At 53.8% G+C, this 27,362-nt stretch overlaps 1 protein-coding gene across 2 annotated transcripts; it reads right to left on the reverse strand.

The window, feature by feature from the left end:
- Positions 1-446: 446 nt before the first annotated feature.
- On the reverse strand, positions 447-27,362 carry VWA1 (von Willebrand factor A domain containing 1). 2 transcript variants are annotated; one of them, XM_019493925.2, is made up of 6 exons: positions 26,945-27,362; positions 15,176-15,739; positions 5,705-5,983; positions 4,507-4,779; positions 3,373-3,642; positions 447-2,463 (listed from the first exon to the last, which is right to left on the reverse strand). In XM_019493925.2, the coding sequence occupies exons 1-6, from the start codon at positions 27,015-27,017 to the stop codon at positions 2,423-2,425; spliced, it is 1,500 nt and encodes a 499-aa protein (XP_019349470.1). In that variant the 5' UTR covers positions 27,018-27,362; the 3' UTR covers positions 447-2,422. The 2 variants fall into 2 exon arrangements, with proteins under 2 accessions (XP_019349470.1, XP_019349469.1); XM_019493924.2 differs by lacking the exon at positions 26,945-27,362 and adding an exon at positions 26,379-26,644.

Consider the following 27,362-nt stretch of genomic DNA (forward strand, 5'->3'; position numbering starts at 1 on the left):
GCGGTATGTGAGCACCCGGCCAAAAGTTTGAGAATATACAGCTTCTGCCCTTAGAAAACTAAGGAGCTAGATAGCTAGTGGAAAGTGGGGGAGCTCTGCTGAAGTTATGCTGATACACACCATTTAAAATTCACCGACGATACTTTCTCAATTACACTGAGTTACGTGGCATCTTAATATAGTACTTTATCCCACTTAGTACATACTTTCGTGGACAGAAAGGGGTTCCTTCCAGTACGCTCCATCTTGAATATTCCTTTGGTAAACTGTTCCCACATCTACCTGCCATAAAGTTGTGGATGGAAAGGATTATTCTTCAGTCCCTTCTAATTCAGAGGAATCCCAGCGTTTCTACCTGTATCTCTCATTAGAACAGAAGTCACGTTTTTATATACATTTCCCGCATTATAATCCAGGAGGAAAGATGCGTTCCGACTCGACAGCCCTCATGTTGTATATTTAATTTACTGCCTTCAAAAGGACATGTTACACTGGAGGGGAAGCAATGTTAACACGTTAGTACATTAGGGAGTTGTGCAAATGTAAGCAGTCTCCATCTTACAGTAGGAATGAACAAGATGCTCTTACATCTCAGAGCATGAAAGCTTCAGGAGGCTGCATCCTTCCCTGGATGCGGGCAGAACCTCTGTCTGCATTACTTGTGATTAAATATGCACATCCTAAAAGAGAAACCGGGGTCCTTTAACCTCTTCCACTGGAACCAACAGAGACATTTGCCTCTCTGCAAAGGGTCAGCATGAGGTTGAAGCCTACAAGCCAACATAAGAGCTCAGCACAAATAAGACTCAATCAGATCAAGAGCAAAGCTTTCTCTGACTCAGATGGAACAGGATCAGGCCCAGGGAGGGTTTGCAGGGCATATGTCTTTCCAAACATACGGCACAGCTCTAAAACGCATCCCAGGAAGGTGAAGTAAGCTTTACATACGCAATGGAGCAAGCATCCCTAGGGGAATATATGCACATTGGCATGCCCGTGGCCACCAGAGGAGTATGTACATCCTCTTATGACCCTCTGCTTTAGAGGGGGGACCTGCACTGATAAAATGGCCTTTGCACTAAGGTACTTAGATAATTGCTGGCAGCCTCTTCCAAACACACCTCCCCATCCTGAAAGCAACTGACCTGGGCCACAGAAAAGATCTAGGATTTTTGCTTCCATAATCACCTCTTTTAAATGTGGCACAGGCTGTGGAGCAGAGCAGGAGACCAGGACAAGGCAGCAACAAGGCAGCATGTGCCTGTGGCACTGGGGAAGGGTCTCGAATGAAAACCCTGCAGACCATCCAAGGCTGTCCTCTATTTTTATTTAATCTCCTGGGCTAAAGCTTGGCATCCATGGAAGGGAGTGGTCAAATCCATGGGCGCTCAAGCTAAGACTTCAACAGGCAGGGACCATGGAGGCCTCCCTGCCAGTGTTTGGCCCCTGCCCACACCCTTGCCCTGGAACAACCCTACTGCTCCATACCGCAGCGTTCACCAAGCAGAGCACCAGTCTCCTGAATCAGACATGGGACCATCTCTGAACTACCTGTGGACGTAACGCCTCCCCCAGCACATTACATCAGAGTCAAGGTGTTGACTGATCAGTGACTCAGCCACTGAACCCTGGGTGGGCAATTGCTTCTCCTCTTCCCTCTTCCTCAAGACCTCATGGTTTCAGCTGGGTTTTCCCTGTGCACTCTGAACTGCTGTGTTATATTGCTGGTTTTTTCCACCTTCCACCCCAGAGGTGGTTGCATTTGATGGCTAATATGGGCTCTGTTGTAATGCATGGATAAAAAGAGCTATTTATTGTGGCAGTCATCATTTTGCCTGGTGTGATCCTAGTTCCCATGACAAGGACACTGCCTGCACCCCAAACCTGCTGAGCTTATGGATGCTATTCAGCCCCTGATGCACTCCAGCCCCATCCGTGGAGCTCCATACTGGAGACTAATTTAGCTCGTGGCATCTTGGACCCCAATGCCAAGAGCTGAAAGGCCAGGTCTTAGCTTATAGAACCTGGAACATGCTTATACTCTACCATAATGAAGACACAAGAGATAATAAATAGAAACCAGGAAGCAAGTGAACAATAATGAGGATTCCCTGCTTCTCTTTTGCATTGCTAATTCATACAGAAGAAAGGGGATGGGGGCTAGCACATTGTTTAACCAGAGCACTGCATGGTTCGAATCCATCCACCAGCCTGCTTGCTCTGTCCTGCCGAGCCGCTTTGTAAGGTATGGGAGTGCTTTACAGTTTCAGGAGCCCGCTGGGCTTGGCTACAGCTAGGGGGGCTGACACACCTCGAGGGACAATGCAGGAGGGGAGCGATGTGTGGGGCTCCACCATGCACAGTCATTCTTGTCTGATCCTTTCCCCTCGCTCTGCAGGGGAACGGTGCAGTCCGGGGTCCATCACGCTCTCTGCCTGCGCGTGTATCCTTGTGCTTCTGTAGCTGGAAAGGACATGAGACAGAAGGTCAGCTGGGCTGGTAAGGACAAAGCGGTAGAGGGTTCGCAGCTCTGACGGACCTTACCTGGGGGTATCTCTGGCCCTGGCCTGGGCAGGTAATGTCCAGCCTCTGCCCTTTCCTATCCTTCCCCAAAGCCAGAACCCTCATGCCAGCCCCTCATCTCATATCAGATGCTTCCCAACTCACTCCTGCCCATTCAGGCTTGGATCCTCCTCCTCTACCATCACACTGAGCCCATCAGCCCCTTCTGCAAGCTTTTCCCTATACCAACATCCCTCCCACTGCCTCAAGCCCTGGGTCTCCAGTCCTCCCTTCAAGCCCCTTACAGAGCAGCCCCGCTCTGCTTCGCAGTGAAGTTCAGTTGTAACCCCAGCCCCCAGGCTTTTAGTGGGTATTAGGGCCAGATACGGGGTCTGCTTGAGCAGGTGAAAACATTCCCAAGGGTTTCAGGCAGTTCTGGGTCAGGTCCCTGCACCCTGGGAGAAGATTTCAATGCTGAACCATCAGTGACTTCTAGATATGCCAGTGTATGTGCAATGGGGCTACTACTGACTTAACCTTTGGGCAAAAAAGGCTTGGTTGTCCAAAGCACCCACCCTCTGAAACATCAGTCATTGAAAGGGGTCTCAAACCCTAGACCGCAGATGCCATCTGAGTCAATGGGTAGCTGTAGGTGCTGAGCACCTATGAAATCCAGCCACTTCTATCCCACTGCAGTCATGGCTTTCACCAGCGTAGACTGTGGCATGCCAGCAGCCACTGGACATTGGGTTACTGGTGGCCTATGGGGTCCCACAAGCAGAGACTCCACGGCACTGGATATTGGGAAGGGTGCTCCGGGTCTGCGCATCAGAAAGCTACACAGCTCCCCATGCCCTGTCCCCAACTCACCAGGCTGCATGTGCACCATGCGGCACAGCCCCTTCCCCGCCTGGTCCTTGTACACGGGTTTCACACACACTTTGTTGGTGGTGCCTGCGGCCAGGTCTGTCAAGAGCACGCTGTGGACCTGAGGCGAGACGCTGATGAGAGACGAGGGGCCCGTCTGCCGCCGGCACCTCACGCGGTAGCCAAGGACTTTCCCATCAGCAGAGTCCCAGGATGCCTTCAAGGTGTTGGGGCCCATGTCTTCAAAGCGCAAGTGCTTCACCTTGAAGCCCTCTAACCATGGGAGAGGGCAAGAAGATCATGTTACTGAGGCTTGCTCCTGGGGAACTACCCCTCTTAGTTCCATTTTCCTTCCTGAGTAACTTTTCACCACTGGTGAGGACTGCAGGGTTGACAGCTCTCATGCCTCTATTTACCAACAAAACCAGGGCAGCCTGGCCAGCACCAGGACAAGATTTGCCCTGTACCATCCTTTCCAGGGGCTCCACCCATGTTATGCATGGGGGAAGTCTCATCGCCAAGGCTGAGCCAGTCCTTAGCTTCTCCGCTGAACCCAAGAGAGTGGTTCTGTTGTCACGGACACTTGCCCGTCAGGAGCTGGACTGTGGTGCCCTCCAACCCAACGTCCCACCACTCATCTCACTTCTCTGCAATGCCTCACTCTTCCATCATTCTGACTATAGCTGAATACCATCTCCCACAATGAGCAAAGTTTCGGGGACATCGTACATGGGACTGCCCTCAGATAAGGGACACCAAACTACAGCGGTGGGACAGACCCCTGATGAGATCCCATTCCCACCTCTTCACTCTGCAATCCTCTCTCCTTTAGAGGCATCACAGTAGATCCCGACCCCACCCCAATCCTGGCAGTAGGGCAGACTAAGCTGCGCTCTTGATTGAGACCTTTCCCCATGGCCTACCTCCACTTTGCAGCAGGATGCTGATTTTGCCTGCAAAGCTGTTGGTTGGGGAATTCAAAATAGGTGGAGACGGGATCTGCAGCAACTGGTCTGGACAACCGGTGACAGGAGTTTGGAGCCACTTCATGCCACCATTTGGAATCAGGGGCCACATGCGACATGATCGAGCCCATGTGGAATCAAAGCTGGGACAAGAGGGACACTGCTCACTCACCTTCCTGAGTGCACGCTTTGGCCGACAGGGCTCTCTCCTTCCCCGACTTATAGATGGCCGCCACTGTCACCAAGTAGGTTGTGTTGGGCGTGAGGTTTTCCAACACAGTGCTGTTGTGCTTCCCATCCACCTCCAGAAGCTTGGCCGAATTCCCGGGCAGCGGCCCGTACAGGACTTGATAGCTGACCACGCTGTCCGGCGTGGGGGACCAGCTGACACGGATGCTGTGCGGCATGGACTCCGAGATGACAATCCGAGTGGGGCTGATTTCCTCTGCCAGGAGAGGTGCAAAAGGAAGCCAATTGGACATGTTAGAGCAGAACAGTTTCCTCCATTCAGTGCAGTGTAATATGCTGGGAGCCCAGCTGGCTTCCTGGCGTGTTTGCCAGCTTGACTCCGAGCACGTATATCCCCTGTCACTGTCTGCAAAAGTGCTGGGGAAAATGTACCAGAAGAAACTCTGTATTTTTCCCTTTGAGAACAATGGAGACTTGGCACCCCCAAAACATTTGGCAGATCCGCCTCAGTTCTGCCCAAATGCTCGTGTTGGGGAAAAACAGTCAAAAAAGGCAAACCGCCTCTGGTGTTTTTAATTAACATTTTCCAGCCGTCTCATGTCACGAAGGCAGAACACACACAAGATATGCTTGAACCTGAAAAGTTTCTTTTGACCCCAAGCAATGTTCCCCATCAGTTTTTCCATTGTGCCCAATTTCACTGATTTTATTTATTTTTTTTTGGAGGGGGAATGACTGGACAAGCCAAACAAGCAATGATTTTCACAGCTCTAAGTAGCCACCCACAGCCCTCGCTACCCTCCTCAAACAGGGCCAGCTCTTGCTCTCTGCTCCCAGCTGGCCTGGGTGATGCAGGACATAAGACTGTCCTCAGCTCCTTGGAGGACGATGGGGACAATTGCCTGGATACTGAACACACACCTGTGTGATGCTATGTCCCTCTCTGCTGCTGGTGGGACCTGTTTGAGAGGTCACTGGACCTACTGCAGCCTCAACTGGTAGAGCTGGCCTTCCACTTCAGGCATTTGTCTGCCTGCTTTCTCCACTCTGCTGCCGACACTATAAGGTCTAGGCCAGGGACTGCTGTCATCTGTCCAGACGATGCCCAGAACAGCAGGACTCTAAGCTTTGCTGGGTTGCACCTAGGAACCCCAATATGCACCCCCCGCTTCATATAATACCTTGCAGAGTGGTGACCCTGGTGGTCTGCGGCGGGATATAGTGCGTGTTGGACTCGGGGATGAGCACAACCTCGTAGGTGGTTTCTGGGGCGAGGTCGCTCAACAGGAGGCTGGTGCGGTCCCCGGACACCTGCTGCATCAGCTTCCTCCTGGGTTCGTCTGTAGGGGTGTACTCCAGCACGTAATAGCCGGTACTGCTGGAGAGAAGCTTGGGCCACATCAGGCGGAAGCTACTGGAGGTGATGTCCACAGCACGCAGCCGTGTGGCTCGGATAACCTCTGGGGAGAAAGAGCGACAGGAAATCACCAAGGGCCAGAGGGTGAGCACAGCTATCCCTGGCTCCCTGGGCAATGATTAGCAACCGCCGAGGAGCTGGAATTCGCACTGCATCTCTGCAGTGAAGCCCAAGCATGTTACAAAGGACGCTTTCATGGGGTCATTTGCCCCACTTCAATGCAGCTGCTTCTGGGGTGCAACAAAGCAAATGCTCACAGGAGGAATGCTGCATGGCAGGGTAAGTCACATGGAGGCAATGGGCTGGTATGCAGATGCCAGTCCTTTTCTTTAGCTATTGCAGTAGCCAATGAAAGCCTCCAAAACATGAAGCTGGTGCAAACTCTTGCAGTGATGGCCGGACATTTGTAGGGAAACACTAGTGGATTATTTCACCACTCCCACCAGGTCTAAATAAAACCCCACTGTTGCCGCAAGCGTGTCCTGAATGATGGGTCAGGGTGTGTATGGCAAATCTGTGTGTCTCCACGAGAGGGCAATGGAGACCGCCAGCTAGAGGCACTCTGGCTACGGGACTACATGGTCTCCTGCTCTCTACTATGTGATACGTGGGGTGGCAGGGATGGTCTCCACTCCCAGCTGGCCCTTATTTGATAGCATGCACAGGAAGAGCAAAGAACAGCTAGGACCCAAGCACCCACCAGCCAACACCCTCTCCACTCGGCTGGTGCCACCTGGCTCAGGAAAGGCTTCTCGTATCATTCATGCGACTGCACTGTGCTGAGAGCAAGCTGTCCTGGTGATCTGCTATGCCAGAGGGCCCTGGCCCACAGGAAACCATGCTGAGCACCCACACACTTCATCTCATGGCAGTTGCTGGTGGTGGGGCTGCCAGGTGGGGCTTGGCTGCATCCTGCAACCCAGGAACTGCGCTTGGCAAGTCAAGGGGGAGTCAAGCCTCCTGGCCCTGCCCTCACTCATGCTCCGTAACATTGCTGCACACCTAACGCCCCAGGCTGGCACCTATACTGCCTGCTAGGGCAGCTCCGGCCCTGCCCACATCGTCCACCCGGGACCGACTGCTTTCACTTTGCACGGGGCGTGTTCTCTGCCTCGTGCAGCCGGTGCTGGGCCCAGCCCAGGCAAGCCGGAGGTGACCGCATCTGTCTGGAAGCTCCTCTAGTGCACAGCAAGTCAGCAACAGAGGGGGGCAAAAAACCCAGTCCCGCTGGCAGCTGTCTCTAGGCACAGTGCCACAGGCGGGTGACCCCAATTGGCCAACTGGGAGAGAAGGCGTCTGCCCCAGCACAGCCCTTGCCCGGTTGGGGAAGGGGAGGCAGTCATGGAGGTCACTCTCAGGGCTGCACACATGCCCCATTGCCCCATGGCATTCGGTGTTGGAGGCTCCCCAGGCTCCTGGCTGCAACCCCTGTCCCTGCACCACTAAGGATCCCTTCTGCCCAAACCCTCCATCACCTCCTGTGAGCCCCATTGCAAAGCCTGGCCCCATGGTGTGTTGCACACCCAGACAATACCCTGCTCTCAAGCAGCTGCTTCTTCCTGCAAGGACCCACACCAAGGGAGACCTCACAGCCCCTCCATGCACTATCTCCCCCTGCACTGGCATAAGAGCCCTCTTCCCTGGCACCATCCATGCGACTGCACTGTGCTGAGGGCAATCCTGGGAGTTTCACTGAAATCTACCCCTGAGTTCTCTCGTTCCCCCCTTTGTCAGAAATAAAGCCCTGGAGACCTCCATCCTCCCCTTAGCCCTTCCTCCATTGAGAATGATGCCATGGTGATGCCCTCCTGGCCTGGACAGTGCCAGGAATTTGTGACCATTAACCATTCAGGGCTTGCTCAGGGTTCATCTAGCCTGCTGGCTTCTTCTTTGCTCCTGCCAAGCGAATCCTGGCATTGCCTTTCCTTGGGGACTGGCAAGGCTCCCATCCAGGATTCCTGAGGCTTGGAGCCCTGTTAGAGGTAGAAGGGCACATTGCACCACAGCTGCATGTGGGGCTGGACAGGGCCCTGCTAATGGGCTGCTGCCAGGCTATTCCTGGAGGCAGGCTGCTCTACTGCCCGTCAGCTTTGAGCAATGCAGCCTCCAACCCCAGCAGAGAAAACCAGAGAGTCCCAAAGCCCTGACCCGGGTGACACGCACTGGGAGCCCTTCATACAAGCAGGACCTGGCACACTGATCTCCAGACATCTTGCCCAGGGACCCCTCCTCTTCACAGCACTGACTTTTGCTACCCAGAAATAAAAGCCAGGAGAACTTCCATCCTCCCCTCGGCCCTTTCTCCACTGGAAACGATGCCCTCCTGGCCATGGCGATGACCTCCTGGGTGACCAGAGCCATGGGGCAGCCTCCACAGCAGTAATCAAGTAAAATCATGGCGATGCCCTCCTGGCCATGGCGATGCCCTCCTGGTCTGTATGGTGCCAAAAATGTATGCCCGTTATCTGTTCAGGGCTTGCTCTGGGTTTATCTAGCTAATACGCCTCTCAGTCCTTCACAGCCTGCTTTATGGGCTGCACCTCTACAATTACAGGAGAGAGCCAGCCACCGTGAGATTCCCCCGACAGCCCAGGGAGGCTTGCAGGAGCTCCGGTGAAGGAGAATTTTCCTTCCCTAGCCTTCACTAACTATCCCACTCTCGAGCGCTTACAGCAGGCGATGCTGCGCCAGGATTCCTGGGTCTAGTCTCAGTGCTCGGGTGGCAAGGGACAAAGACACGCAGAAGCGTTGTGAGGCCTCTTTTGTGAATGCCTTTTAAAAGCACTTTGAGAGCATCAGCAGGAAGCAAGCCAGCATGAGTCCTGACATCCCCTATTGATTGCACCTTCCACCTCAAGGCAAAGTGCCGTGCGGAAACCACCATGGCCTCTCAGACGTGGGGAAACCAAGTGACTTGCCCAGACCCATACGGCAAATCCCCGACAGAGCCAGGGGGACCTCAGTTCTGTACATTATCTAGAAAGCCAACTTTCCTTCTCCATGTGGCTGGAGCCCCAGCCAGCTGCCTCCCACCAAGAAGACAGCCTCAGTTTTTCCTTTGAGCTGTTTCTTGGCTCGTCCAGCTGGGCAGGGACATTGCACGTCGTCCATGCCCCTGCTGCCTCTTGTTAAACGCGTTGCCAGCCATCCCCACTCTCCACACCCTTCCTCGGCACCACGTAGGCCTGGAGACTGTCCCAGCCCAAGTGTCTCGGCCATGGTCTCCTGACTTGCGTGGCATGGACCTGCTGGCAACTTCCTGAGTGCCAGGAAGACCAAAGCCAAAGTGGCAGGACTCTTGCTCAACTGCTCTTCATCAGCAGCTCAGGAACACTTGCTGTGCCAGCAGCCCAGCCCAGTGGCATCCCTCTCTGCCTCAGTTTCTCCAGCTGGGGTCCGGAGGTAAAGTGCTTTGAAAAGGGTGGGAGGAGGGCTCAAGGAGCAGCATCACCATGCTGGCTGGTCACGGTCCATTCTTGCAAGCAGGTTGTGGAGGAGACTGACTTCAGCCCTCCCTCGGTGCACTCTCGCATTTCTAGGTGACACTTATTGGAGGGCGGGGAAATGATTTCTCTTGATTACTGAGGACTGCTGTGGAGGCTGCCCCATGGCTCTGGTCACCCAGGGACACCGTCGAGGAGCCGAGGGCTGAGCTCTCCCTGCCCCTGCGCTGCATCTGGCTGCGCTCCCCGTCGCTATTGGACATAGCACCATCGAAAATTTGGTTGGCAGGGACCTCAGGAGGTCACGTGTAGCCGAACCCCCACTCCAAGCAGGACCATCCTCAACTAGATCATCCCACCAAGGCTTTGCCTACCTGGGTCTTAAAAACCTCCAAGGATGCAGAGTCCACAACCTCTCTGGGTCACCTGCTCCAGTGCTTCACCACCCTCCTCATAAGAAAGTTTTTCCTAATATCCAACTTAAACCACCCTTGCTGCAACTGGAGCCCATTGCTCCTTGTTCTGAGAGCAGCCCAGCTCCATCCCCTTTGGACCCACCCTGCAGGGAGCTGAAGGCAGCTATTAAATCCCCTCTCAGCCTTCTCGTCTCCAGATTAAATAAGCCCAGTTCCCCCAGCCTCTCTTGGGCCCTGTAGGACATGTACAATCCTGCAGGGCCCAGCCCAGGAGAAGGTGCCAAAGCATGATGTCAGCTACTCCAGAGCGCAGACCCTGGGCAGCCGCGAGCAAGGAGCTGGAGCTGGCGCCGTGCCACACGTCACCCCAAAGGAATCCTCCGATTGAGAAACACCCACCGGGCCCTCCCCTGGAGGATAAACCCACGCTTGTCTCCTAGGTGTCTTAAAGCAGCTCAGCCGTCTGCCTGACTCGAAAGGGGCATCAGCAGCCGAAGCATCAGGAGGCTCAGTCTCGCCCCTTGGCACTGGGCAAAGGGGAGGGCATCTCCTCTGAAGCCAGCAGGGGTAGGAACAAGGGCCGGTGGGTCAGCCAGTCCAGTGTCCTGGCTGTCCAGCACCAGGTGCTACTGCAGGATTGCCACAGGGCACGTCTCCTCCTGTCCTCCAAAACCTAGGTTTAAGTGAGAGTCAGGCTCTGCATACGGCCAGGTCTCAACACCTTGTATCTCAATCGCTGCCGCGTCCTCCTCTCCAGCCTCGCCACGTGCAGTCTGCATCACCCACTTCTTACATGGGCACACGATTCACTCCCTGCCCTCCCTCAAACCCTCCCCACAGCTCCTGGGACAGCTTGACACGGTTAGGGTGCTGACCAGCACTGTTTGGCGATTCCTTCATCCTACCCAGCCTGCCTGCATCCATCTCTTCTCTCCTTTCGGCAGATTGACAGCTCCTGGGGGCTGGGCTGTTTGTGCAGCGCCGAGCACGCTGTGTCCCGAGCTGGGTCCCCGAGGTGCTATGCTCACACAAATCATGATGTCCGAATGACATGAACCTTTGCTATGTTTCCTGCTCGGCACTGCAGCCTTTGGGCTGCCCAGGTTTCAGGGAAGAGTCGGCTTTAAAAAACAAAACAGATTTTCCTGGAAGGTCGGGACTAGCTGACATCAGAGCAGCCACAGCTGCTCTCCGCAGCTCAGCATCTGGACTGTGGTCTTGTTTTGTCTCCTGATGTGCTGGACTGAGCCTGGAGTGGAGCGTGGCTGCTGTGTGCCCCACCGCTGGGTAGAAGTGCTGTCCTGGTGTGATCCAGGGCTCAGGGGTGCGAGGCTGCACGCACTCTCTGGACAAAGGGGGTGCGTGCTCCTTGTGCCCCTATACCAGTCTGACCCTGAGCTCCCTGCACAGAGCAGGAGTGGAGCTGTACGGGGTGAACACGTCCTGCCCCAGAGGGCAGAGTCTAACCCCAGAGGACTCACAATCTGCACTGGTGCAAGCACATCAGGCCAAGCCATTTGCAACCCTGAGCTCACCCAGCCGCTCTCCAAGCAATGCACCCATTAGCATTTTACAAGTGGGAAAACTGAGGCTGAGAGCCCCTGAAGGAGTCGATGGGAGTAGAGATCAGGAGGTTGGGGCTCCCCTATGTTTCAAACCGAGACCCTTCCCCCTCCCCGGCTCTTCCCGCTCTCAGTGGTGGCTTTCATGTTGGCTTGGCACAGAACACCTGGCCCGGCTCCCAGAGACAGCCCTATTAACTCAGCTTTATTATTTGCCTGCTTAGATCTCTGCTCCAACCTCTGAGAGCAAAGGAAATGCGTCTGCACCGCATGGTGATTAGATACAGGAGAAAACGTCTGGGTGCGGGGGTGTGGCAAGCTGTTCCTTTTATCGGCTGTTCCCCAGCTCAGGCTTGCACCTGAGGCTGGGGCTGCAGGGAGAGACGAGGGACCGTCGGCAGGGCGTTTTGCAGCCCGCAGAGATGAAAGCCAGTCCTTGCCTGGGCAGGATGAGGAGATCTGCCAACTTCCTAACAAGGCTCATTTGTGCATCTACCAGCAGGCTTTAAAATCAGTATCTTGTGGCAAAAGACGCCAACAGGCTTGCGATGGTAACAGGATGCGGTGCTTGGGACGTACTGCCTGCCCAGGGCCCTGCTTGGGCTCCTCCGTCCCATGCCCGCTGGGCAGGCAGGGCACAGACCATGCAGCTTCAGGGGAAGGAAGGCAAAGGTGGCTCTACTATTTGATCAGTGTTGGCTCTTTTTCCAAAGGCCCCAGCTCCTGGAGTCAGTTTTCATTGAAAGCCCTCAAACGAACACATTTCTGGATCTCATAGATGCAAAGGAAAGCATGAACCAAATATGCTAAGGGTTGAAAGCACAGAAAGAAACAGAGACAGTCCGGGCGTGTGTACAGCACCTGGCACATTCTGGGGCACGTTCCTCCAGAGGGAAGGGAGGTGGAGGTCCCTGCTCACTCTGCCATTGGGCTTGGCTTTCCAAAGGAGAAAGGCTTAGCTAGCTACTCCCAGCCCAGCTCCAGCTTCAACCACCCCAGGCCCCACAGGAGCCAAGTGCTGAATTAAAGCCTCATTTACAACTAAGACGGAGACAGGGAAGGTGAATGGAAAGTCTACGCAGTGCCATAGTAACTGGCTCAGCTTTCCAAACAAATCTGGAGGTGTTGGGAGGCAACACTCACGTGGACGGCAATAAAAAGCTGCCAGGGGGACGTGCAGTGTGGCTAACGATATGCAAATGTGCACAAGACGTTCTGCGCTGCTTTGGAAATTCGCTCTCCTGCCGCTTAGTTGTGGCTTTTGGCCGCCTGGGTCTCTTTCCTTGATGATTTACAAGCGGGGGCTGGTGAAAAGCTAAATCACCTTTGGTCTCCACTGCGAAGCAATGTTCCTAGCCCCGGTTGCAACAAAGCAGGCTGGGTGCCAGTACGTAAACCTTGACTTGTGTGGGCAGGAAGCATCTTACCGGACCCGTGCTAGCCAAATCAGGCTCCAAATCATTCTGCTTGGCTAACAGAGCACGTTACAACACTGCACTGGAGAAACAAATCAGAATTTCTCTTGCTAGGCTCTGGGTCCTGCTAGCAACCACCATGCTGGGGAATTATTCCTGGGAGGACACTAGTGGCCTAAAGGGCAGCACTGCGATCCCTCCATGGACACCGGCAGAGGTGCACGGTTGCAGAGCCCCGGTCAGATTTGCTCTAGGCAGCATGTGAAGAGGCCAGCAGTGCCCAGCACTATCCAGCTACCTTGGTTTCACGGCATACCCACAGCCTATTCATGCCCCTGGTGCCTCCTTAAGACAGTTGTGAGCCATTCAGCAGGTGCTGAAGTGTTTGCGCATTGCCCGTTTAAAATCAAATGAACCCCAGATAACGCACAGGCACATTTGAATCCTGCAGCGATACTTTGTGCTTCCCAGCTTCCGGGCTCCTGTACAGGCATTACCTGGGCCGGTATGATCCCTCCTTTACAGATAAGGAAATCTAGGCCATACCCGTGGTTTGCCAGTATAGCTGTACCAGTACAGTGTACTGGGAAAGGGTTTTAGTGGGCATGCAGTGCCAATGTAGCTGCATTTCTATTTGAGGCACACAGCTGGCATGCTGTGCTGTATCTGTAACACACTTTTGCTGTCACTCCTGGGTGATCAGAGAGGACACCTCTTCACACACCGGATGAACCCAATGGCACCAGCATAGACATGGCCAGGGCAGCGAAGCTAAGTGACTTGGCCAGTGTCCCGGGGGGAGTCTGTGGCAGCAGCAGGACACAACCTGGATATCCTTAGCTCCCAGTACACATGTAATGCAGTAGGCCACACCTGGTTTACATCTCCTACCATGTGGACACAGTTGTTTAATGAAAGCGTAAAAAGCAGATGGTTACATTGATGTCTAGGGAACCTTCGGAGCTGGAAGTAGATACCCCCACATCTCCACTTTCTAAGGGATTTGGGCACCTCATATCCACAGTCTCTCTGAAAGCCCCAGCCTTTTATTTTCACAATTCATCTTCTCCTGCAAAGTCCCTGGCTAACAGTTAACCCAGGGGGGGTGGAAGCAGAGGCCTTGCCTTTAATGCATTTTTCATGCTTGGTTGGAGCTGTTGGGACCCTGGCAACCTGTAGCTGGGATGACTCACTGGAAAGCCTTGCAGGTTTCTAAGGCACCAGACAACTTGTTTGAGCTTCTCTGAGCAAATCTGTACAGTGCAAGCACAGGCTGTCATCAGTCTGCAGTAGGGAATGCGTCCCGGCTTGTTTCCCGTGTTACAGCTGCCAGTCCGTGGCGATACCATCTCCTAGGGGAAGACAACTATGTGTCCCCCTTCCTCCTTGAGGTCTACACTATGTCTAGGTAAACAGGATCATTAACACAGATGTCCAAACAGCCTGGACAGCTGCTGTTGGTGGTCAACAGGATGTCTCCCCCCACCGATTCATGCTACTGTCCTGACCTCTGCAAATTCAGAGAGCGGAGGACTCAGACCTGCTCCACATAGAGATGCCGAGCATCAGCCTCGCACTGCCAGTCCCTTGGAGCTGTGGTCTAGCATATGTGCTATCCCACACGGTGCTGAGACCTGCAGCCAAGTTCACAACAGCTGCTAGGGGCCTAATGGTGCAGATCTTGGGAAAGCAGGGTTGGAAGAGACTCTGTGCGGCCAGATAGGTTCCCGGAAGGATTTCCCCAAGCTCCAAAGCACCCAGATCTCACTGATTTGGTGCTTACATGGGTAACAATATCCAACTAGGAGACAGGCTGCATCTTCAAAAGCCTGGACAGTTTTGAAAACCTAGACCTTCACTACCACGATGGTGCAGTGGTCTGCTTCTTCCCTTTGGCGGCTGGGCCACAAGTTCAAACCAGCTCAAGCAGTAAGGGACTGGTTTTAAAATACAGAAGTTCCTGCTTCCATCAGTGCTGTTGACAACCTGCCCAGGGGTGCAATGTAAGTCATCTTTCAGCCAATCAATGAATCAACCTACCCCAGTGCCTGACACCCACATCATTACCTTATCTCGTTGGGCCCAAGCACCAACTAATGTCATCGCCAGACCTTGGAATCAAGCGTTCCTTGAGGAACGGAGAAGCGTGACAACCTGCTGAATGGGTTTAACTCTTCTGGGGTCTCTTTGGCACCAGAAGAGTCACCTCATCATAAGAAAAGTGCAGGGAGGGAGCAAGGGGAGCTTCCCCAGAGTCCCAACCCTGGCATTGTGGGCCAGAGGTCTACAGAGATGCTGAGAGGCACCTGCACCTTTGCTTCTCCTACCCTATGAACCATCCGATGATCACCCACCACTGAAAAGCCATGTCCTTCCCCCACCCTGCTGGAGTATGGTACCTGTGATGGCATCCCTTAGCTCCTTGGTGATGATGGGCAGGTCGTCCACATCCACGAAGTGCAGGTGCTTCTCAGGTGGTTGGCTGGCAGCTGCCGAGAGCTCCAGGAAGTTCCCCCGCCCCGTGCTGACGATGAAGACCGTGACCCCCATGTCTTTCAGGAGCTGCATGGGGGGGGAGATGTCATCAGTGGAGAAGCCATCTGTCACCCACACCAGCACCTTGGGCACGTCAGGCCTGGAGCCGGCTTCATCCGTGAAGAACTTCTCCTTGGCGAAGGAGAGCGCTTTGCCCGTGTTGGTGTCCCCCATGAGCTGCTGGGTGCCTCGGATGGCTTGCTGCACTGCCTCGCTAGACAGGTATCGGTCAAAGGGGAACTCTATGGTGGGCACCGTGCTGATGTGGATGATGCTGGTCTGGACGTCGTGGGGGCCAAAGGTGAAGGGTCGCAGGAGGTCCCTGATGAACTCCTTGACCTTGGAGAACTCGTAGTAGGAGACGCTGCCAGAGCTGTCCAGCAGGAAGAGGATGTCCCCCTCCAAGTCTGGAATGAAGGGCTGGGGACCTGGCCAGGCGCGAGAGAAAGGGATGTTACTGAGATGGCATGACCCAATTCAAACCAACACAACCCCTGCCCCAGGATTCCCCGGGGAAGCCCCACGCCACCTCATTTAAAGCTAAGTCAGGTCTGTCTGCACAGGTAGAGACCACGGTGTGCTCAGACCCTTCAGCCATCACCTCTCTGTGGCAGGGACCAACGTTGTGTACAGCACCTAGCACAGTAGGGTCCCCTCCGTGTCTGGGGCTCTCAGTCATCACGAGGAGCTCGTGTCTTTTAACAGCATCACAGCTGCTGTGCTGGGATGGTTCAAGTCGAATTTTCTCCTCCAAGCACCCGGCAGTGTTTTACCCCCAAATCGGAGCCACCAGAGGTTTTGACCGAAAGCCTGCTGAAAGTGCTTGGAGTCGTCTAGCTGCAGCCTTGGCCCAGCAAATGCAGCAGCCCCTCAGTGCTTGGGTTCCCATAGTGCGTGCGCTGCCGTACCTGCTCGGCCCCATCACATGCTCAGGAAGGGGATGGGAGGCTTGGTCTCCCTTGATGCCTGGGCCATGCCGGAGAACAGCCCCGTGCTACCTTCCAGGCTCCAAGGGGCAGCACCAGGACCATCCATGCACACACAGCACCTAGTGTGCACGTATAGCATACCACAAGGCACACCTCCTGCAGCAAAGTTAACACAGGAGGCTGCCAGGCCACGGGGCTCACTAAACAGCGCAGGAGCAGTCTCAGCCCTGCCGAGAGCCTCTTGCCCTCTTGCTCTTGGCAAAGACCTGTGCATCACAGCTGCCAGCTCCGGCCTTGCGAGGACCAGACCTTTTACGGGCATGCTGTGCACGGCCTCCAGATCCATCAGCGAGATTCAGGATGCCTTTCAGCACTCGCTGCTGATGAGCCCAGCAGAAGCAAGGAGGAGTCCCGGCTGTGGTTTTGCTCCCAAGCATTCACTGCCAAGTTCATTTTACCATCACATTTTGCACAGCTGGAGGGTAGGGGGGGGAACAGGACACAGCAGGGGAGTGGCAGTCAGCATCACTATTTCACTAGCACCGAGAGGCTCCAGGGTGCTTGGAGCTGCATGAATACGTGACAAGAGACTGCCCCTGATCACGGCCCTTTATAGATGATGGAGTCCCCAAAGTCCCCACGCAAGGCATTTACTATTATCATCATCCTCCCTTTTTATGGGCAGAGAAACAAAAGCATGGAGACGGAGTCACACAGACAATTAGTGGAAAGCAAACCCAGGAGTCCTAGCCCCTGGTTGTCTGCTCACATCACAAAACACCAGTCCCTGGGAGTGATGGCATCTATTCCCTTAGATGCGTGTCTCGCTGCACAGCGCTCAAGCCATTTTCTGGTGCTCTCCCATCCACAGCCAGAGGCTGGAAATGTTCTCGGCGCTCCGGCACGGCAAACGTTTCCAGCCAGCCCAAGACCGTCTGTTGTTCAGACCCCGGGAGGCACAGAAACATCCATGCCTATCAGACTGACTGTCTTGGCCTAAGATAGAGCAGGCCATAGAGTCAGGAGCAAGCAACGGGCTCAGGCATCGCTGGGAGCAGGGAGCAAAGAACTGAAAGTGTCTTTCATTTCCCGATACTGCTCATGGCCAGAAAAACAAGCTGGGCTTGGAAAAAATAATCAAAGATAAAGGAACTGGGGAGAGAAGCGGAGATAAGTTATAGCTTCCAGGTTCCCAGAAGGGGTGGCTGGTTTCCAGAGTGGGCGCTGGCCTTGGTCCAAAGGCCTTGGCCAGAGTCCAGCCATGGTGGGCATCTCTGACTAGCACAGAGAAATCAGTCTCTAGAGGCAGAGAAAGGGGAGGCTCTGAGCTTCCTACTATACTCACTCCAAGTGAGGGGGACAGGCTACACCCAGTGTCTTCTTGGGAGCTGAAGGGCAGGACATCTCGGGAGAGCTGGAGGAGCCCAGGGGCTGCCACGTTGCTGTGGTTGGTCTCAGTCTCCGAATTGCACAGAGGAACTTTCTCAAGCACCCTGAGCTCAGAGCGATTCCTCAGCCAGCACCCAGGCACCTGGCCCTACGCTGCCCAGATGCCACCCTAGGATGCGAGAGGGACCAGGGGACAGAGTCCTTGGAGATGCCTTCAAGTCTGTAGTCTATTATGACAGGGGTGAATCCAGAAAGCCCCTGAGCTCCAGGTATATCCAGGCCTGGAGTGAAACTTCCTGCCTGGGGCTCTACCTACACTTCTCCTCAATTATTTGGCACTGTCAAGGAAGCTGTGACTCGTGGCCATAGGACACCACTAGCTGTAGACTGGGCAAAGCTCAGCTCAGCTAAACCAGGAGCTGTGTCACCCCTGGGAGGAGCTCTCCAGTTTCTTGTGTGCTGTCCTCGGAGGGGAAAATGTGGGGAGACGTTGGCTGTGGGGGACGGTGCTTCACGATTCAGCCGGCGGGTGATATTTCATTCTGGACCTGTACTGGACCCACTGGGCCAGCCTGATAGTAGGAGGCATCTCAGTGCGCGTCTTCTAGAGGAGAGGCATGGCCAAAGTCCAGATCATTTGGGATGGTAAATGAGCCCATGGTGCTTCCTATAAAAGATGGGGTACCCTCTCTGCAAGAATGGAGGAGTCTCCTTAACAAGCCATAAGCCTTGAATCAGAACTTGAATAGTGAACCCTCTGTCATCCACACAAAATCCACAACCAGTCAAGTTGCAATATCACCCTGTTCTGCTGACCTAAATCCCCTGGACAATTTTTGCCACACCACCCGTATCCGATTTTCCTAAAAACTGCTTCTTACCCCACCCCAAAGGGGACAACGTACTAGTTTTCATACAGTCACTCTGGAAAGTCCTAAGAAATCCTTCAAGATGAGAAGTGACTGCTGTTCTGTATGATTTAGTGAAAGATCTTGAGGAAAGTGGAGGAGGAACAGAAATAGATGGGAGAATCTGCTGTGAGAGCAGCATTTTTTGGCCGGCTGATTTATTCCTAGCTGGGGGCTTGGGCCAGAATTGAAGAAAGCCTTTATAACCTTATGAAAAAGTGCTGTGTATATCCTCAGGGAACTCCCAATTCCAAGCTGCGGGAGATGTACTGAAAATGCTTTGGCTCGGAGGTATAAAGATGAGCCATGTTACAACATAGGAGCCTTTCCTCTCTGAACACCTGGCACATCACTGGATGTGGGCTGGAACAGAAGAGAGGCAGAGCAGACTTGGTTTATCCCCCAGCAAAGCTGCATTGCAATTGGCAGGGGGTTCAGACAGCATTAGGCAGGCTCAAAAAGCTACAAGATTGACTCAGGGATCATGAGATTTGCAAAAATGATAGCACTTTAGCTCATTTTTCACCAGCCTCCTGGTTTTTGCAGCTGTAGGGTCACAGTTTTTCAGCTTTTATCACTGCAAGGTCCAAAAGGGGACTGTTCCCCACCCTCATCCACCAGTGAAAGTTGAAGGTCTCCCTTGATCACAGGATTCCAGGACCTGGAGCTTTAAGGGGAAAAAAGAGATGCGTTGCAAAACTTGCGATACAATCATGGGAGCTGGCAATGAAGAATCAGGCACTGTCCGAGGCAACCGGCAGCCTGCTGTCATAAGAGACTAAGGACTGGAATAGCACGCAGTGCTACAGGCCAGATGGGAGGGTGGAAGAAACTGTACTGGAAATAGGAGGACTGAGATTGATCTCTAGAGCAGGAGGGTCCAAGGATACAACAGCAAGGAGCTCTGCAGGTCCGAAAGTCCTTGGCAGAGAGTTGTGTGTGGGTCTAGCCCAAGCATTGGACCAGGAATGAAGTGTAAATAGGGCCTGGCATGGAAGAGCAGGGAGGGCTGCACAGTGCAAGGTGGGGGCAGTGGCCTGCCACTGTGGGAAATCAGGACACGGGGGAGGGAAGAACTTCAGCCAGAACCGTCCTGCCGTTCATTACGCAGCATGAAAGGAGGAAGGGCAGAGCGAGCATCGGAGAGAGGAGCAGTGAGAATCCTTTGGGGTGAGGCAGGAAGGCGAATGAGCAGTGCCTTGCTCCAGATCTGAAGACCGAACCCTGCTTGAGCCCAGGAGTGTGGAGAGCCCGGGGCAGCATGGAGCAGTTAGTGCCCCGGCGTCACCCTTGCTAATAGCTCCCTCTGCTGAAAGAGGGGCACGGTGGGTTAGGGCAGGACAAAGGGAACTTGGGGGCCAAGCCAAGGATGGCCCCAACCTTCAGGCCTCTGCAACCACGGGGCCCAACCCTCACGTGGACTCTCCTCCACGTTGTGAATCCCTACACCAGCACCCGCAGGTTTTCTTCCCCTCCAGGAAAGTCCTACTGCTTCCTCCCACTTGTCCCAGCCTCACCACCCTCCCTGAGCCTGGCTGCTGCCTGGTGTCTCTCTGATGCTAGGTGTTGGTGCTGGTGCTACAGCCTGGTCCTGTTTAGGCACCCTATAGCTCTGCTCAGGCAAAGGAGAATGCTGGGCCTGGGTCCTCTGCTCAGGTTGAGTGGAAGAGACTCAGAGATCCTGTCTGATCTTCACTGCAGCTAGTGTGTATGTGTAGGGGGGTGCACATGTAGGTGTGCATGACAGATGTAGAGTGTACATGTAGGGGGTGCACATGTAGGTGTGCATGACAGATGTAGTGTGTACGTGTAGGGGTGCACATGTAGGTGTGCATGACAGATGTAGTGTGTACATGTAGGGGGTGCACATGTAGGTGTGCATGACAGATGTGTGTACATGTAGGGGGTGCACATGTAGGTGTGCATGACAGCTGTCAGGGGGTGCATTGGTGATGGCAGGGGGCAGCTCACCGTTTCACCCTATGGATGTGGCATCAGGAGCGTGTCAAGGTGCACACTGGTGTCAGGGTGCGGTGAGAGCAGGAGGTACTGGGTATATTAAGCTGTCTTCATGTGTACGTGCATCAGGAGTGGTAGGATGTGCATGAGGTAGTGGGGAGGGGGTCATGGTGCTTGTGTGTTTCACCACGTGCACATGTGTTAGGAGGGAGTATATCCAGGTGTGTCTGGGTCCATGTGTGTGTTCACAGCAGGGGTGTTTCCATCTGTGCATTGGAGGTGCGGGGTAGGTGAGTACACACTGACAGCATCAGTACATGTGCTCATGGGCGGTGGCTGTGTGTGCAAGTGTATCAAGGTGTGCGAGCGTCAGGCAGGGGGTGTGGCATGTATCACCTAGATCAAACATTTCCCTGCACTGTGTCCAGGGAGTCAAGAAGCGACAGGGCATGTGCTTTTCAGGAGGGGAGAGAGGGAGCAGGTGCGTGGACCTGCTTACTCTGCAACCTAGAAACCAGCCACTGGAAATAAAACGCAGCTCTTCCCCTGTTAACTTTACCTTTGCCTCAGTCACCCTGTCCTCACAGTGATCCTCCTCACCTGCTTATGCTCCCTCCCTTGGGAGCTGCACCCTGGGCCCTGGCTGGAGTTTAAGATACAGGAGCAGACAAATTACTCTTTGTCCTGGATTAGCAGATAACCAAAAGATGACGCAGCCACACCAGACTTGCGATGAGCCATCAGAAGCTAAACAACACCTCTCCAGTTCACTATGACCCCATCCAAAAATGGAAAAAGTCAAAGGCAAATACCGGTGACTAAACCACAGGCGGGAATAAGCAACTCAGATCGTGTGTTCATCACTCCCAGCTCTAGGTGACCAAGGCCAACACTGTTTTTGGCCCACACTGCACACAACACCCCAGCACTGCAGCCTGAGAGCTGGCAGAAAAGAAATATATGGCAAACGCCATTTTTTTCTTGCTCATAGAAACAATTTCACCTAAATGGGAAAAATTTTGCAGAACCGTGCCAAATTTCGAAGACATTTTTTGGCAGGAAAAATTCTGGAATAAACCGAAAGGTCGAAGCAGTTCACTACAGCAGGAAACAGAGGAAACAGCACAATGTCTGTTTTCTGACATGAATCCCGTGCAGGATTTCTGTCTTGGGAAACATTCTGACATTTTTTAACATGTTTTTTATCTCAATTTGAAACAAAGTGGAATTCGGAGAATCGCTGAACTTCTCAGGAAACATGAACTGTGTTTCGCATCCAACTCTGCTTAGCAATGCAGACCAGAGATGCCAAGTCCGTGGGGGCCCAAGGGCCCTGACCCCCGTCAGGAAGAGGGCTATCACCTGTAATGCATAAAGCTTTCCATGTGTCCATCATTTTGGGCCCCCTTCAGCAAAAATAAAAGTCAGCACCTATGCCGCAGACAGGCTCACAGAGCAATAAAATTAATTTCTTGGGCATTATAACTTGCTTTTTCCTTGATGAGCCGGAGAAGGATAGAGCAGGCTAGTAATACCTAGCTCTAATGCAGTGGTTCTCAGTCTCAGAAAGAGGTGAGGGGAGAGGAGGGAATAATTTATGTCTCCTAAATCCAAGCTCAGGTCACTAGCCATGCTGGCCTCCAGTATCAGGAGTACCTCCATGAAAGGAGCTGGGCTGACAAACACCAAGGACACAAGACCTCTACAGCAAGGACAGCAGCAGCATGAGCTGCAATCTTGCCCTGAAGAGCCTCACCTCGGGCAGCCTGGTCCCCAAGACCTAGTATTCAGCATCCGCCTTCACCAGGTTGTAATTTAGCAGAAAGGGGACTCCGGCACCACTAGTGTCCAGATCGATGCCCGCAGGAGGGACAGCAGAAGAGAGGCCGAGCATCATTGGCACCAGTTGCACCATCACGTTGCACCTTCCCTCTCCCCTCGATGGCCCTGCCTTCATTCTGTTTGCTCAGAGCAACTTGCATCCTCCTGCAGCTGTGTCCAGATGTGTGGAGCAAGTCACACAGCTGTAGCTACCGCTCTTCACTTCCCCCTCTCGGGACTGCTGCTGCGTGCCAGCCTCAGCAGGTAGCATGGGCTGCTCAGCTGGCAGGCCCTGACCAGAGCTCTTGGCAGCCCCACAGCCGTCTCCCTGCATGAAGTCATCTGTTTCCCTTCCTCTCCTCCATGCCCCAGCTCCAGCCCCAGCCCCAGGGGTGTTGCTTTTTCCCCTGTATGTTGCAACCAGCAGCTGTGAGGGCGGCTGGGCCTGGCAGGGAGGGAGGATGGCCAACATGCTTTGGTAAACAAGCACACCGCACATGGAGCCCATGGGGAGAGCAAGGAACGTGCAAGGAGGCAGCAAGCTCCAGAGAAAGCCCTGCCCTGCTAGGAGCATTTCGTTGCTTCACAGGCCAGCCCAGAATGATCAGAGGAAAGAGCCCAGGTCCTCACCGCAGCTAATGCATGGCAGGGACAGGGCCAGAGCTGGGAGATGTGCAAAGTGAGATACCCACACCTACGTCGGGATGCTGGGCACAATGCCCTCACCCTCCCAGGCTGGAGAGCCCCCTCGTGCCTTGCTGGAAATGAGCTTGTTGATTGACTGGTCCTTCAGGACCTACCTTGGCCAGGAAGGATGTTATATTTAGTAGCCTACAGACACTGAATGTTTGGGAGCAAATATTGGTCCAGGCACAGTATTTACTTTACTCCCCTGCAGGGCAGAGAGTCAGGGAGTCACCCCTTTATTAAGACAAATGCTGTGCCTGGGTCACCTTTCCCTGATGCTCAGTTCCCCCCATGCTACCAGAAAACCTCGCTCCCCTGGTTTTCTGCTTATGGAGCAGAGCTATGCTATTCTTCTAGGAGCATGCGGGCTTTCCGCTTTGTTTCTCCATGTCCCCATCTATGTTAACGGTTTCTCTGCCTCGGGAGATGAAGCTCTTGCCGATTCTTCTGCTGCGTATCGGCCGCTATTCCAAGCAATTTGCATTATGCCGCCATGTTAAAACTCAGCCACCCGGGAAGATGGAAAGGGGCGATTTCTTGCTTCCAGGAGGATCAAGGTTCAAGGAACCTTCCTCTGCATCATCAAACCTTCCCAGCTCGACCCCAGCCCTGCACATGCTCTGCTGCCCAGCTAGAGGGGCTGGCCTGCTTTCTACATCTCTCTGCGGCCTCTTCAGAGCAACTTTGTTAAATGCGCTTTGCAGAACTAGCACCAGCCCTGCCACAGAAGATCTGGGCACTGGGTTCAGATCAGCCAGCACGCCCTCAGCCCACACCAGCTGCTGCTCCTCAGAAAGGAGCCAGGGACCCCCAAATGCAGAGTAACTCTAACACTGGCAAGCCCAAGCTGTACACGGACCCTGAGCTCTGGGAGCCAACGGCAAAGAGCTTTGTGCCCTACAGCCACGCTTTCTCTCTAGTGAGGCACGTTCGAGTTGTGTGTTGTGATCCATACAACTTACAGGGGGCATCAGATAAGTGACTGGAAGGGAGAGCAGAAAGCTGCTGGGATCTAGCTGGGAGAAAGCAGCTTTCCTCCTGCTTATATCCAGGACTCCTGCTGCCACAATACACGCCATACTGCTTGACTGATAGGGGACTTGGAACCGGTCAAGGGAACTTTTTAGCTCCAAGAGAGATCTGCCTCCAGGCTTTGTGATGATGCCTTAGCCCCCGGTCCAGCCTGCCCTACAAGAAAAGAGCTGCACTAGGCACTACAGCTGAAGAAAGCCAGTGCTGGGCTCCCTGCAGCCACCTGGGGCCATAGTGGGAGCTGAAGGGAGAAGGGCTCCCATGAGACAAAGGTACCAAAAGATCCCAAAAAATGGACCTTGCCCATCAGCTGAGCCCAGGGCTACTGAATACCACCCTCCAGATGAGAGAGAGGAGAGTCTGTTCTACGGGACAGAAAGGCAGGAACCACCTCCCTCAGGGGATGAAATATTCAGGGGAGAAAGCACAGGGCTCACACAGCAGACACCTAATCTGCCGTGCAGGCTGCATCCAGGGGCAGTCGTTATACGTGGAATATAGGCCGCAGGCAGAGAAAGCACCAGACCTCTTTGTGAACGACGAGGGGTTGCTGCATCACAGGATTGTACAATCCTATTGGGTTTTCCTTGAAAACCTGTCGTGCTGGCAATCCCTCCAGGAGTTCAGACCACAACATACACTTTTTGCTCTCGTGGCTCTGGAGAAGACCTTGCAGACATGACTTGAGTGTGCCTTGCTGCCCTGGGCTCTCTCTGTATGAATGTGGAGCCTGGCTGAGGCACAGAAGAGCAGTGGCCTTTGGTTCCAGTTGCTGCACAGGGTTGGGGGGTCATCTCCATCCCTGTCTAGTGCCCATCACGGAGCCTTCTTTTGGGGACCACATTCCACCCATCTGGCCCCATGCTTCCTCCCCACCCCTTGATCTCCTCCCCAGCTACCTGGGTTAGCAGGCAATGTCCTCTTTTAACAGGCTACCTGACGGGAATGAAGAAGCCCCACTTCACTGCATGGATGGCACGACCTCAGGTGCTCTCACCTAGGTGCAGAAAGGCAGGTAGGCACAGAGCAGCCCTGAACTTGCCATCCTGCCAAAGTGTAGGGTACAGCGGCTGCTGTTGCCCCCGGACAGCCTGGCATTGGCTGCTTACACTCCCAGCCTCATCCAGGTTTTCAAAGCCATCTTGGGACACACAGCCACGTACAACCGAGCCCTGGCATGGCTTTCGGCCTCAAGATGTCATTTGTACCAGCACAAAGTCGGGGTAAAGCATTGCAGAAGCCTGGGCACTGCTATAAACAGCTACCCAGGGCTGAGACAAAGGATGGATCAGGTCCCAAATATTCCCCCCTACAGCCCTACAGAGCACTAAGACTCCAGATTTACACCGGGGCTCAGGATCTAGCAGGCCACCTGCCAACTGCAGTGCTCCACAAACAATGGCAATTGAACAAATGCACTGAGGCAATCAGTCCCAAAGGCTCGGAAATGCTACAGGCCACCCAATAACTTCCCAGTATTGTTGACTTTAATTATAACCCGCGCTCGCAGGCTGCAGGGAAAGCCGCTCCTCCAAGCACACTCTGCCTCTCACACAGCAGCTCTCCCCGGCCCATCGCTGAGCACCCAAGAGGAGATCTCTGCTGGGCCTGGCAGCCCCTCCAGCACACAGCCTGGCTCCTTTCTTAAGGTCCCCCAAGGGAAAATGTCAGAGGCACGGAGCTGGGAAGCACAGAGAGCAAAAGGCAAAGCCTGGGGCCTGTCTCCTACCCGCAGAGTCGCTTCAGGGAGGTGCAAGGCAAAGAAATGAAAAGGCGACTCATAAAACTTGGCATCTGTGTGCAAAGCACATTCCTCTCCTAGCACTGCAGCTCACTCCTTGCTGGATGTTTCAGGGCACTGAGTGTTGCTTGGACCTGCTCAGGGGATCATCATGGATATTTCCAGTGTGGTAGGAGTGACTGACAGTAATAAAAACTGCTGCTTGTGTGGGCATCAGGAAGTCCTGGCCTGATGCCAGGTGTTGCTTGCTTGGGCATCTTTATTAAGCTCTGCAAATTACCCCCCACTGAGAGAAAGCATCTGGGACCCTGATCTTGAGTTGGGCTCTGCTGGGTCAGGAGCCTCCTGAAGTCAACAGCAAAGCACTGTTCAACTTCAGCCGAGATGGGGCCTCTGCCCTCTGATGTCCCCCCTCCCAGGACCGCAGCGTCTGAGGGTTGCTTACCCAGGTGGGCTAGAAGTTCAGCTCTCGCGCAGGGACAGCCCAGCAAAATCCACCTGTCCCTGCTACTGCTATCAACAGCCAAAGAACTGAACTTTTTCTCCCCTTTTCCCCAGCCAAGAACAAAACCGATGCCGTGGTCAGAACATTTCTCATTACCTGTTCCTGCTGTGCGGGACACTCCTGATGGCTGCGGAGAGACGCAGTTGTAATACCCCCCTGCCACCTCTTCTTTCCCACTTCGCTTACTTAAAGTGACAGCACTGAAGTCCATTTTCCCCCATCCCACCTGGGTCTTTCACACTGCCCCAGAAGGAAAACTTTATGGGAGGGGGAGAACACAGTTGTTCCCCTGTAAACCTCAGCAGGGAGCACTCCACAGCAGGTGTGTGGTATCAGAAACCACTTTTCACTTTCTTTTTTCATGTCCTGAAGCTTTTCTTCAAGAAGCAGCCAGGAATCTCTTTCCTTAGCAGCGTACCCAGCTCAACCAGTCCCCAGAGCAATATCATTTTCTTTGCTTAAAAATCAACCGAGTTTTCTCCATGCTGTGGCAGTTTCAGGAAGTTAATAATCACCCCCCCACCCTTGCCCATCCCTGCCCTGCTTAGCACCACCATTGCATGAATCCTCCTTTGAAAAGCCAGAGGAGCAGGGCTGAAGCATATCAAGCAATAAAATACAGTCCAGCCTGAAGGCTGTTTCTGAGCTTGTCAAGCACTCACCTTTCTCAGGTATACTCTGTCCCCGAGCGACCTGCAGCCACAGAGCAAAAGAAAGTGCAGTCCTGGCAAACATAGCAAAACTCTGGCTTGAGGGGGGGGGCAAACTACCTTAAATCCGAAAGCTGGGAGCTGTGAAGGTAGATGAAAGGCTTGAGATCAGTCATAGTACATAGAAGGATCCACCAGCTTCCAGATCCTTGTGTCTATGCATGCAGCTCCTGCCTTGAGCTCAGACCCCCTATATATTTTTTACAGAGCTATTTCAGACTCTGGCTGCTGGAAGCAATTTCCCTCTTTCTTCCCCCCCCCCCTTTCCAAGTCATAAATTCTTCCTGACAGCAGTGGCTGGAGGAGCGGCACAAGCAACACCCCTTCTGCTGCTGTGCTCCCAAGTTAAACTTGCCTCTGGAGCGCGGAT

The sequence above is a fragment of the Alligator mississippiensis genome, chromosome 13 (genome assembly GCF_030867095.1).
Source record: "Alligator mississippiensis isolate rAllMis1 chromosome 13, rAllMis1, whole genome shotgun sequence".
Taxonomy (NCBI): Eukaryota; Metazoa; Chordata; order Crocodylia; family Alligatoridae; genus Alligator; species Alligator mississippiensis.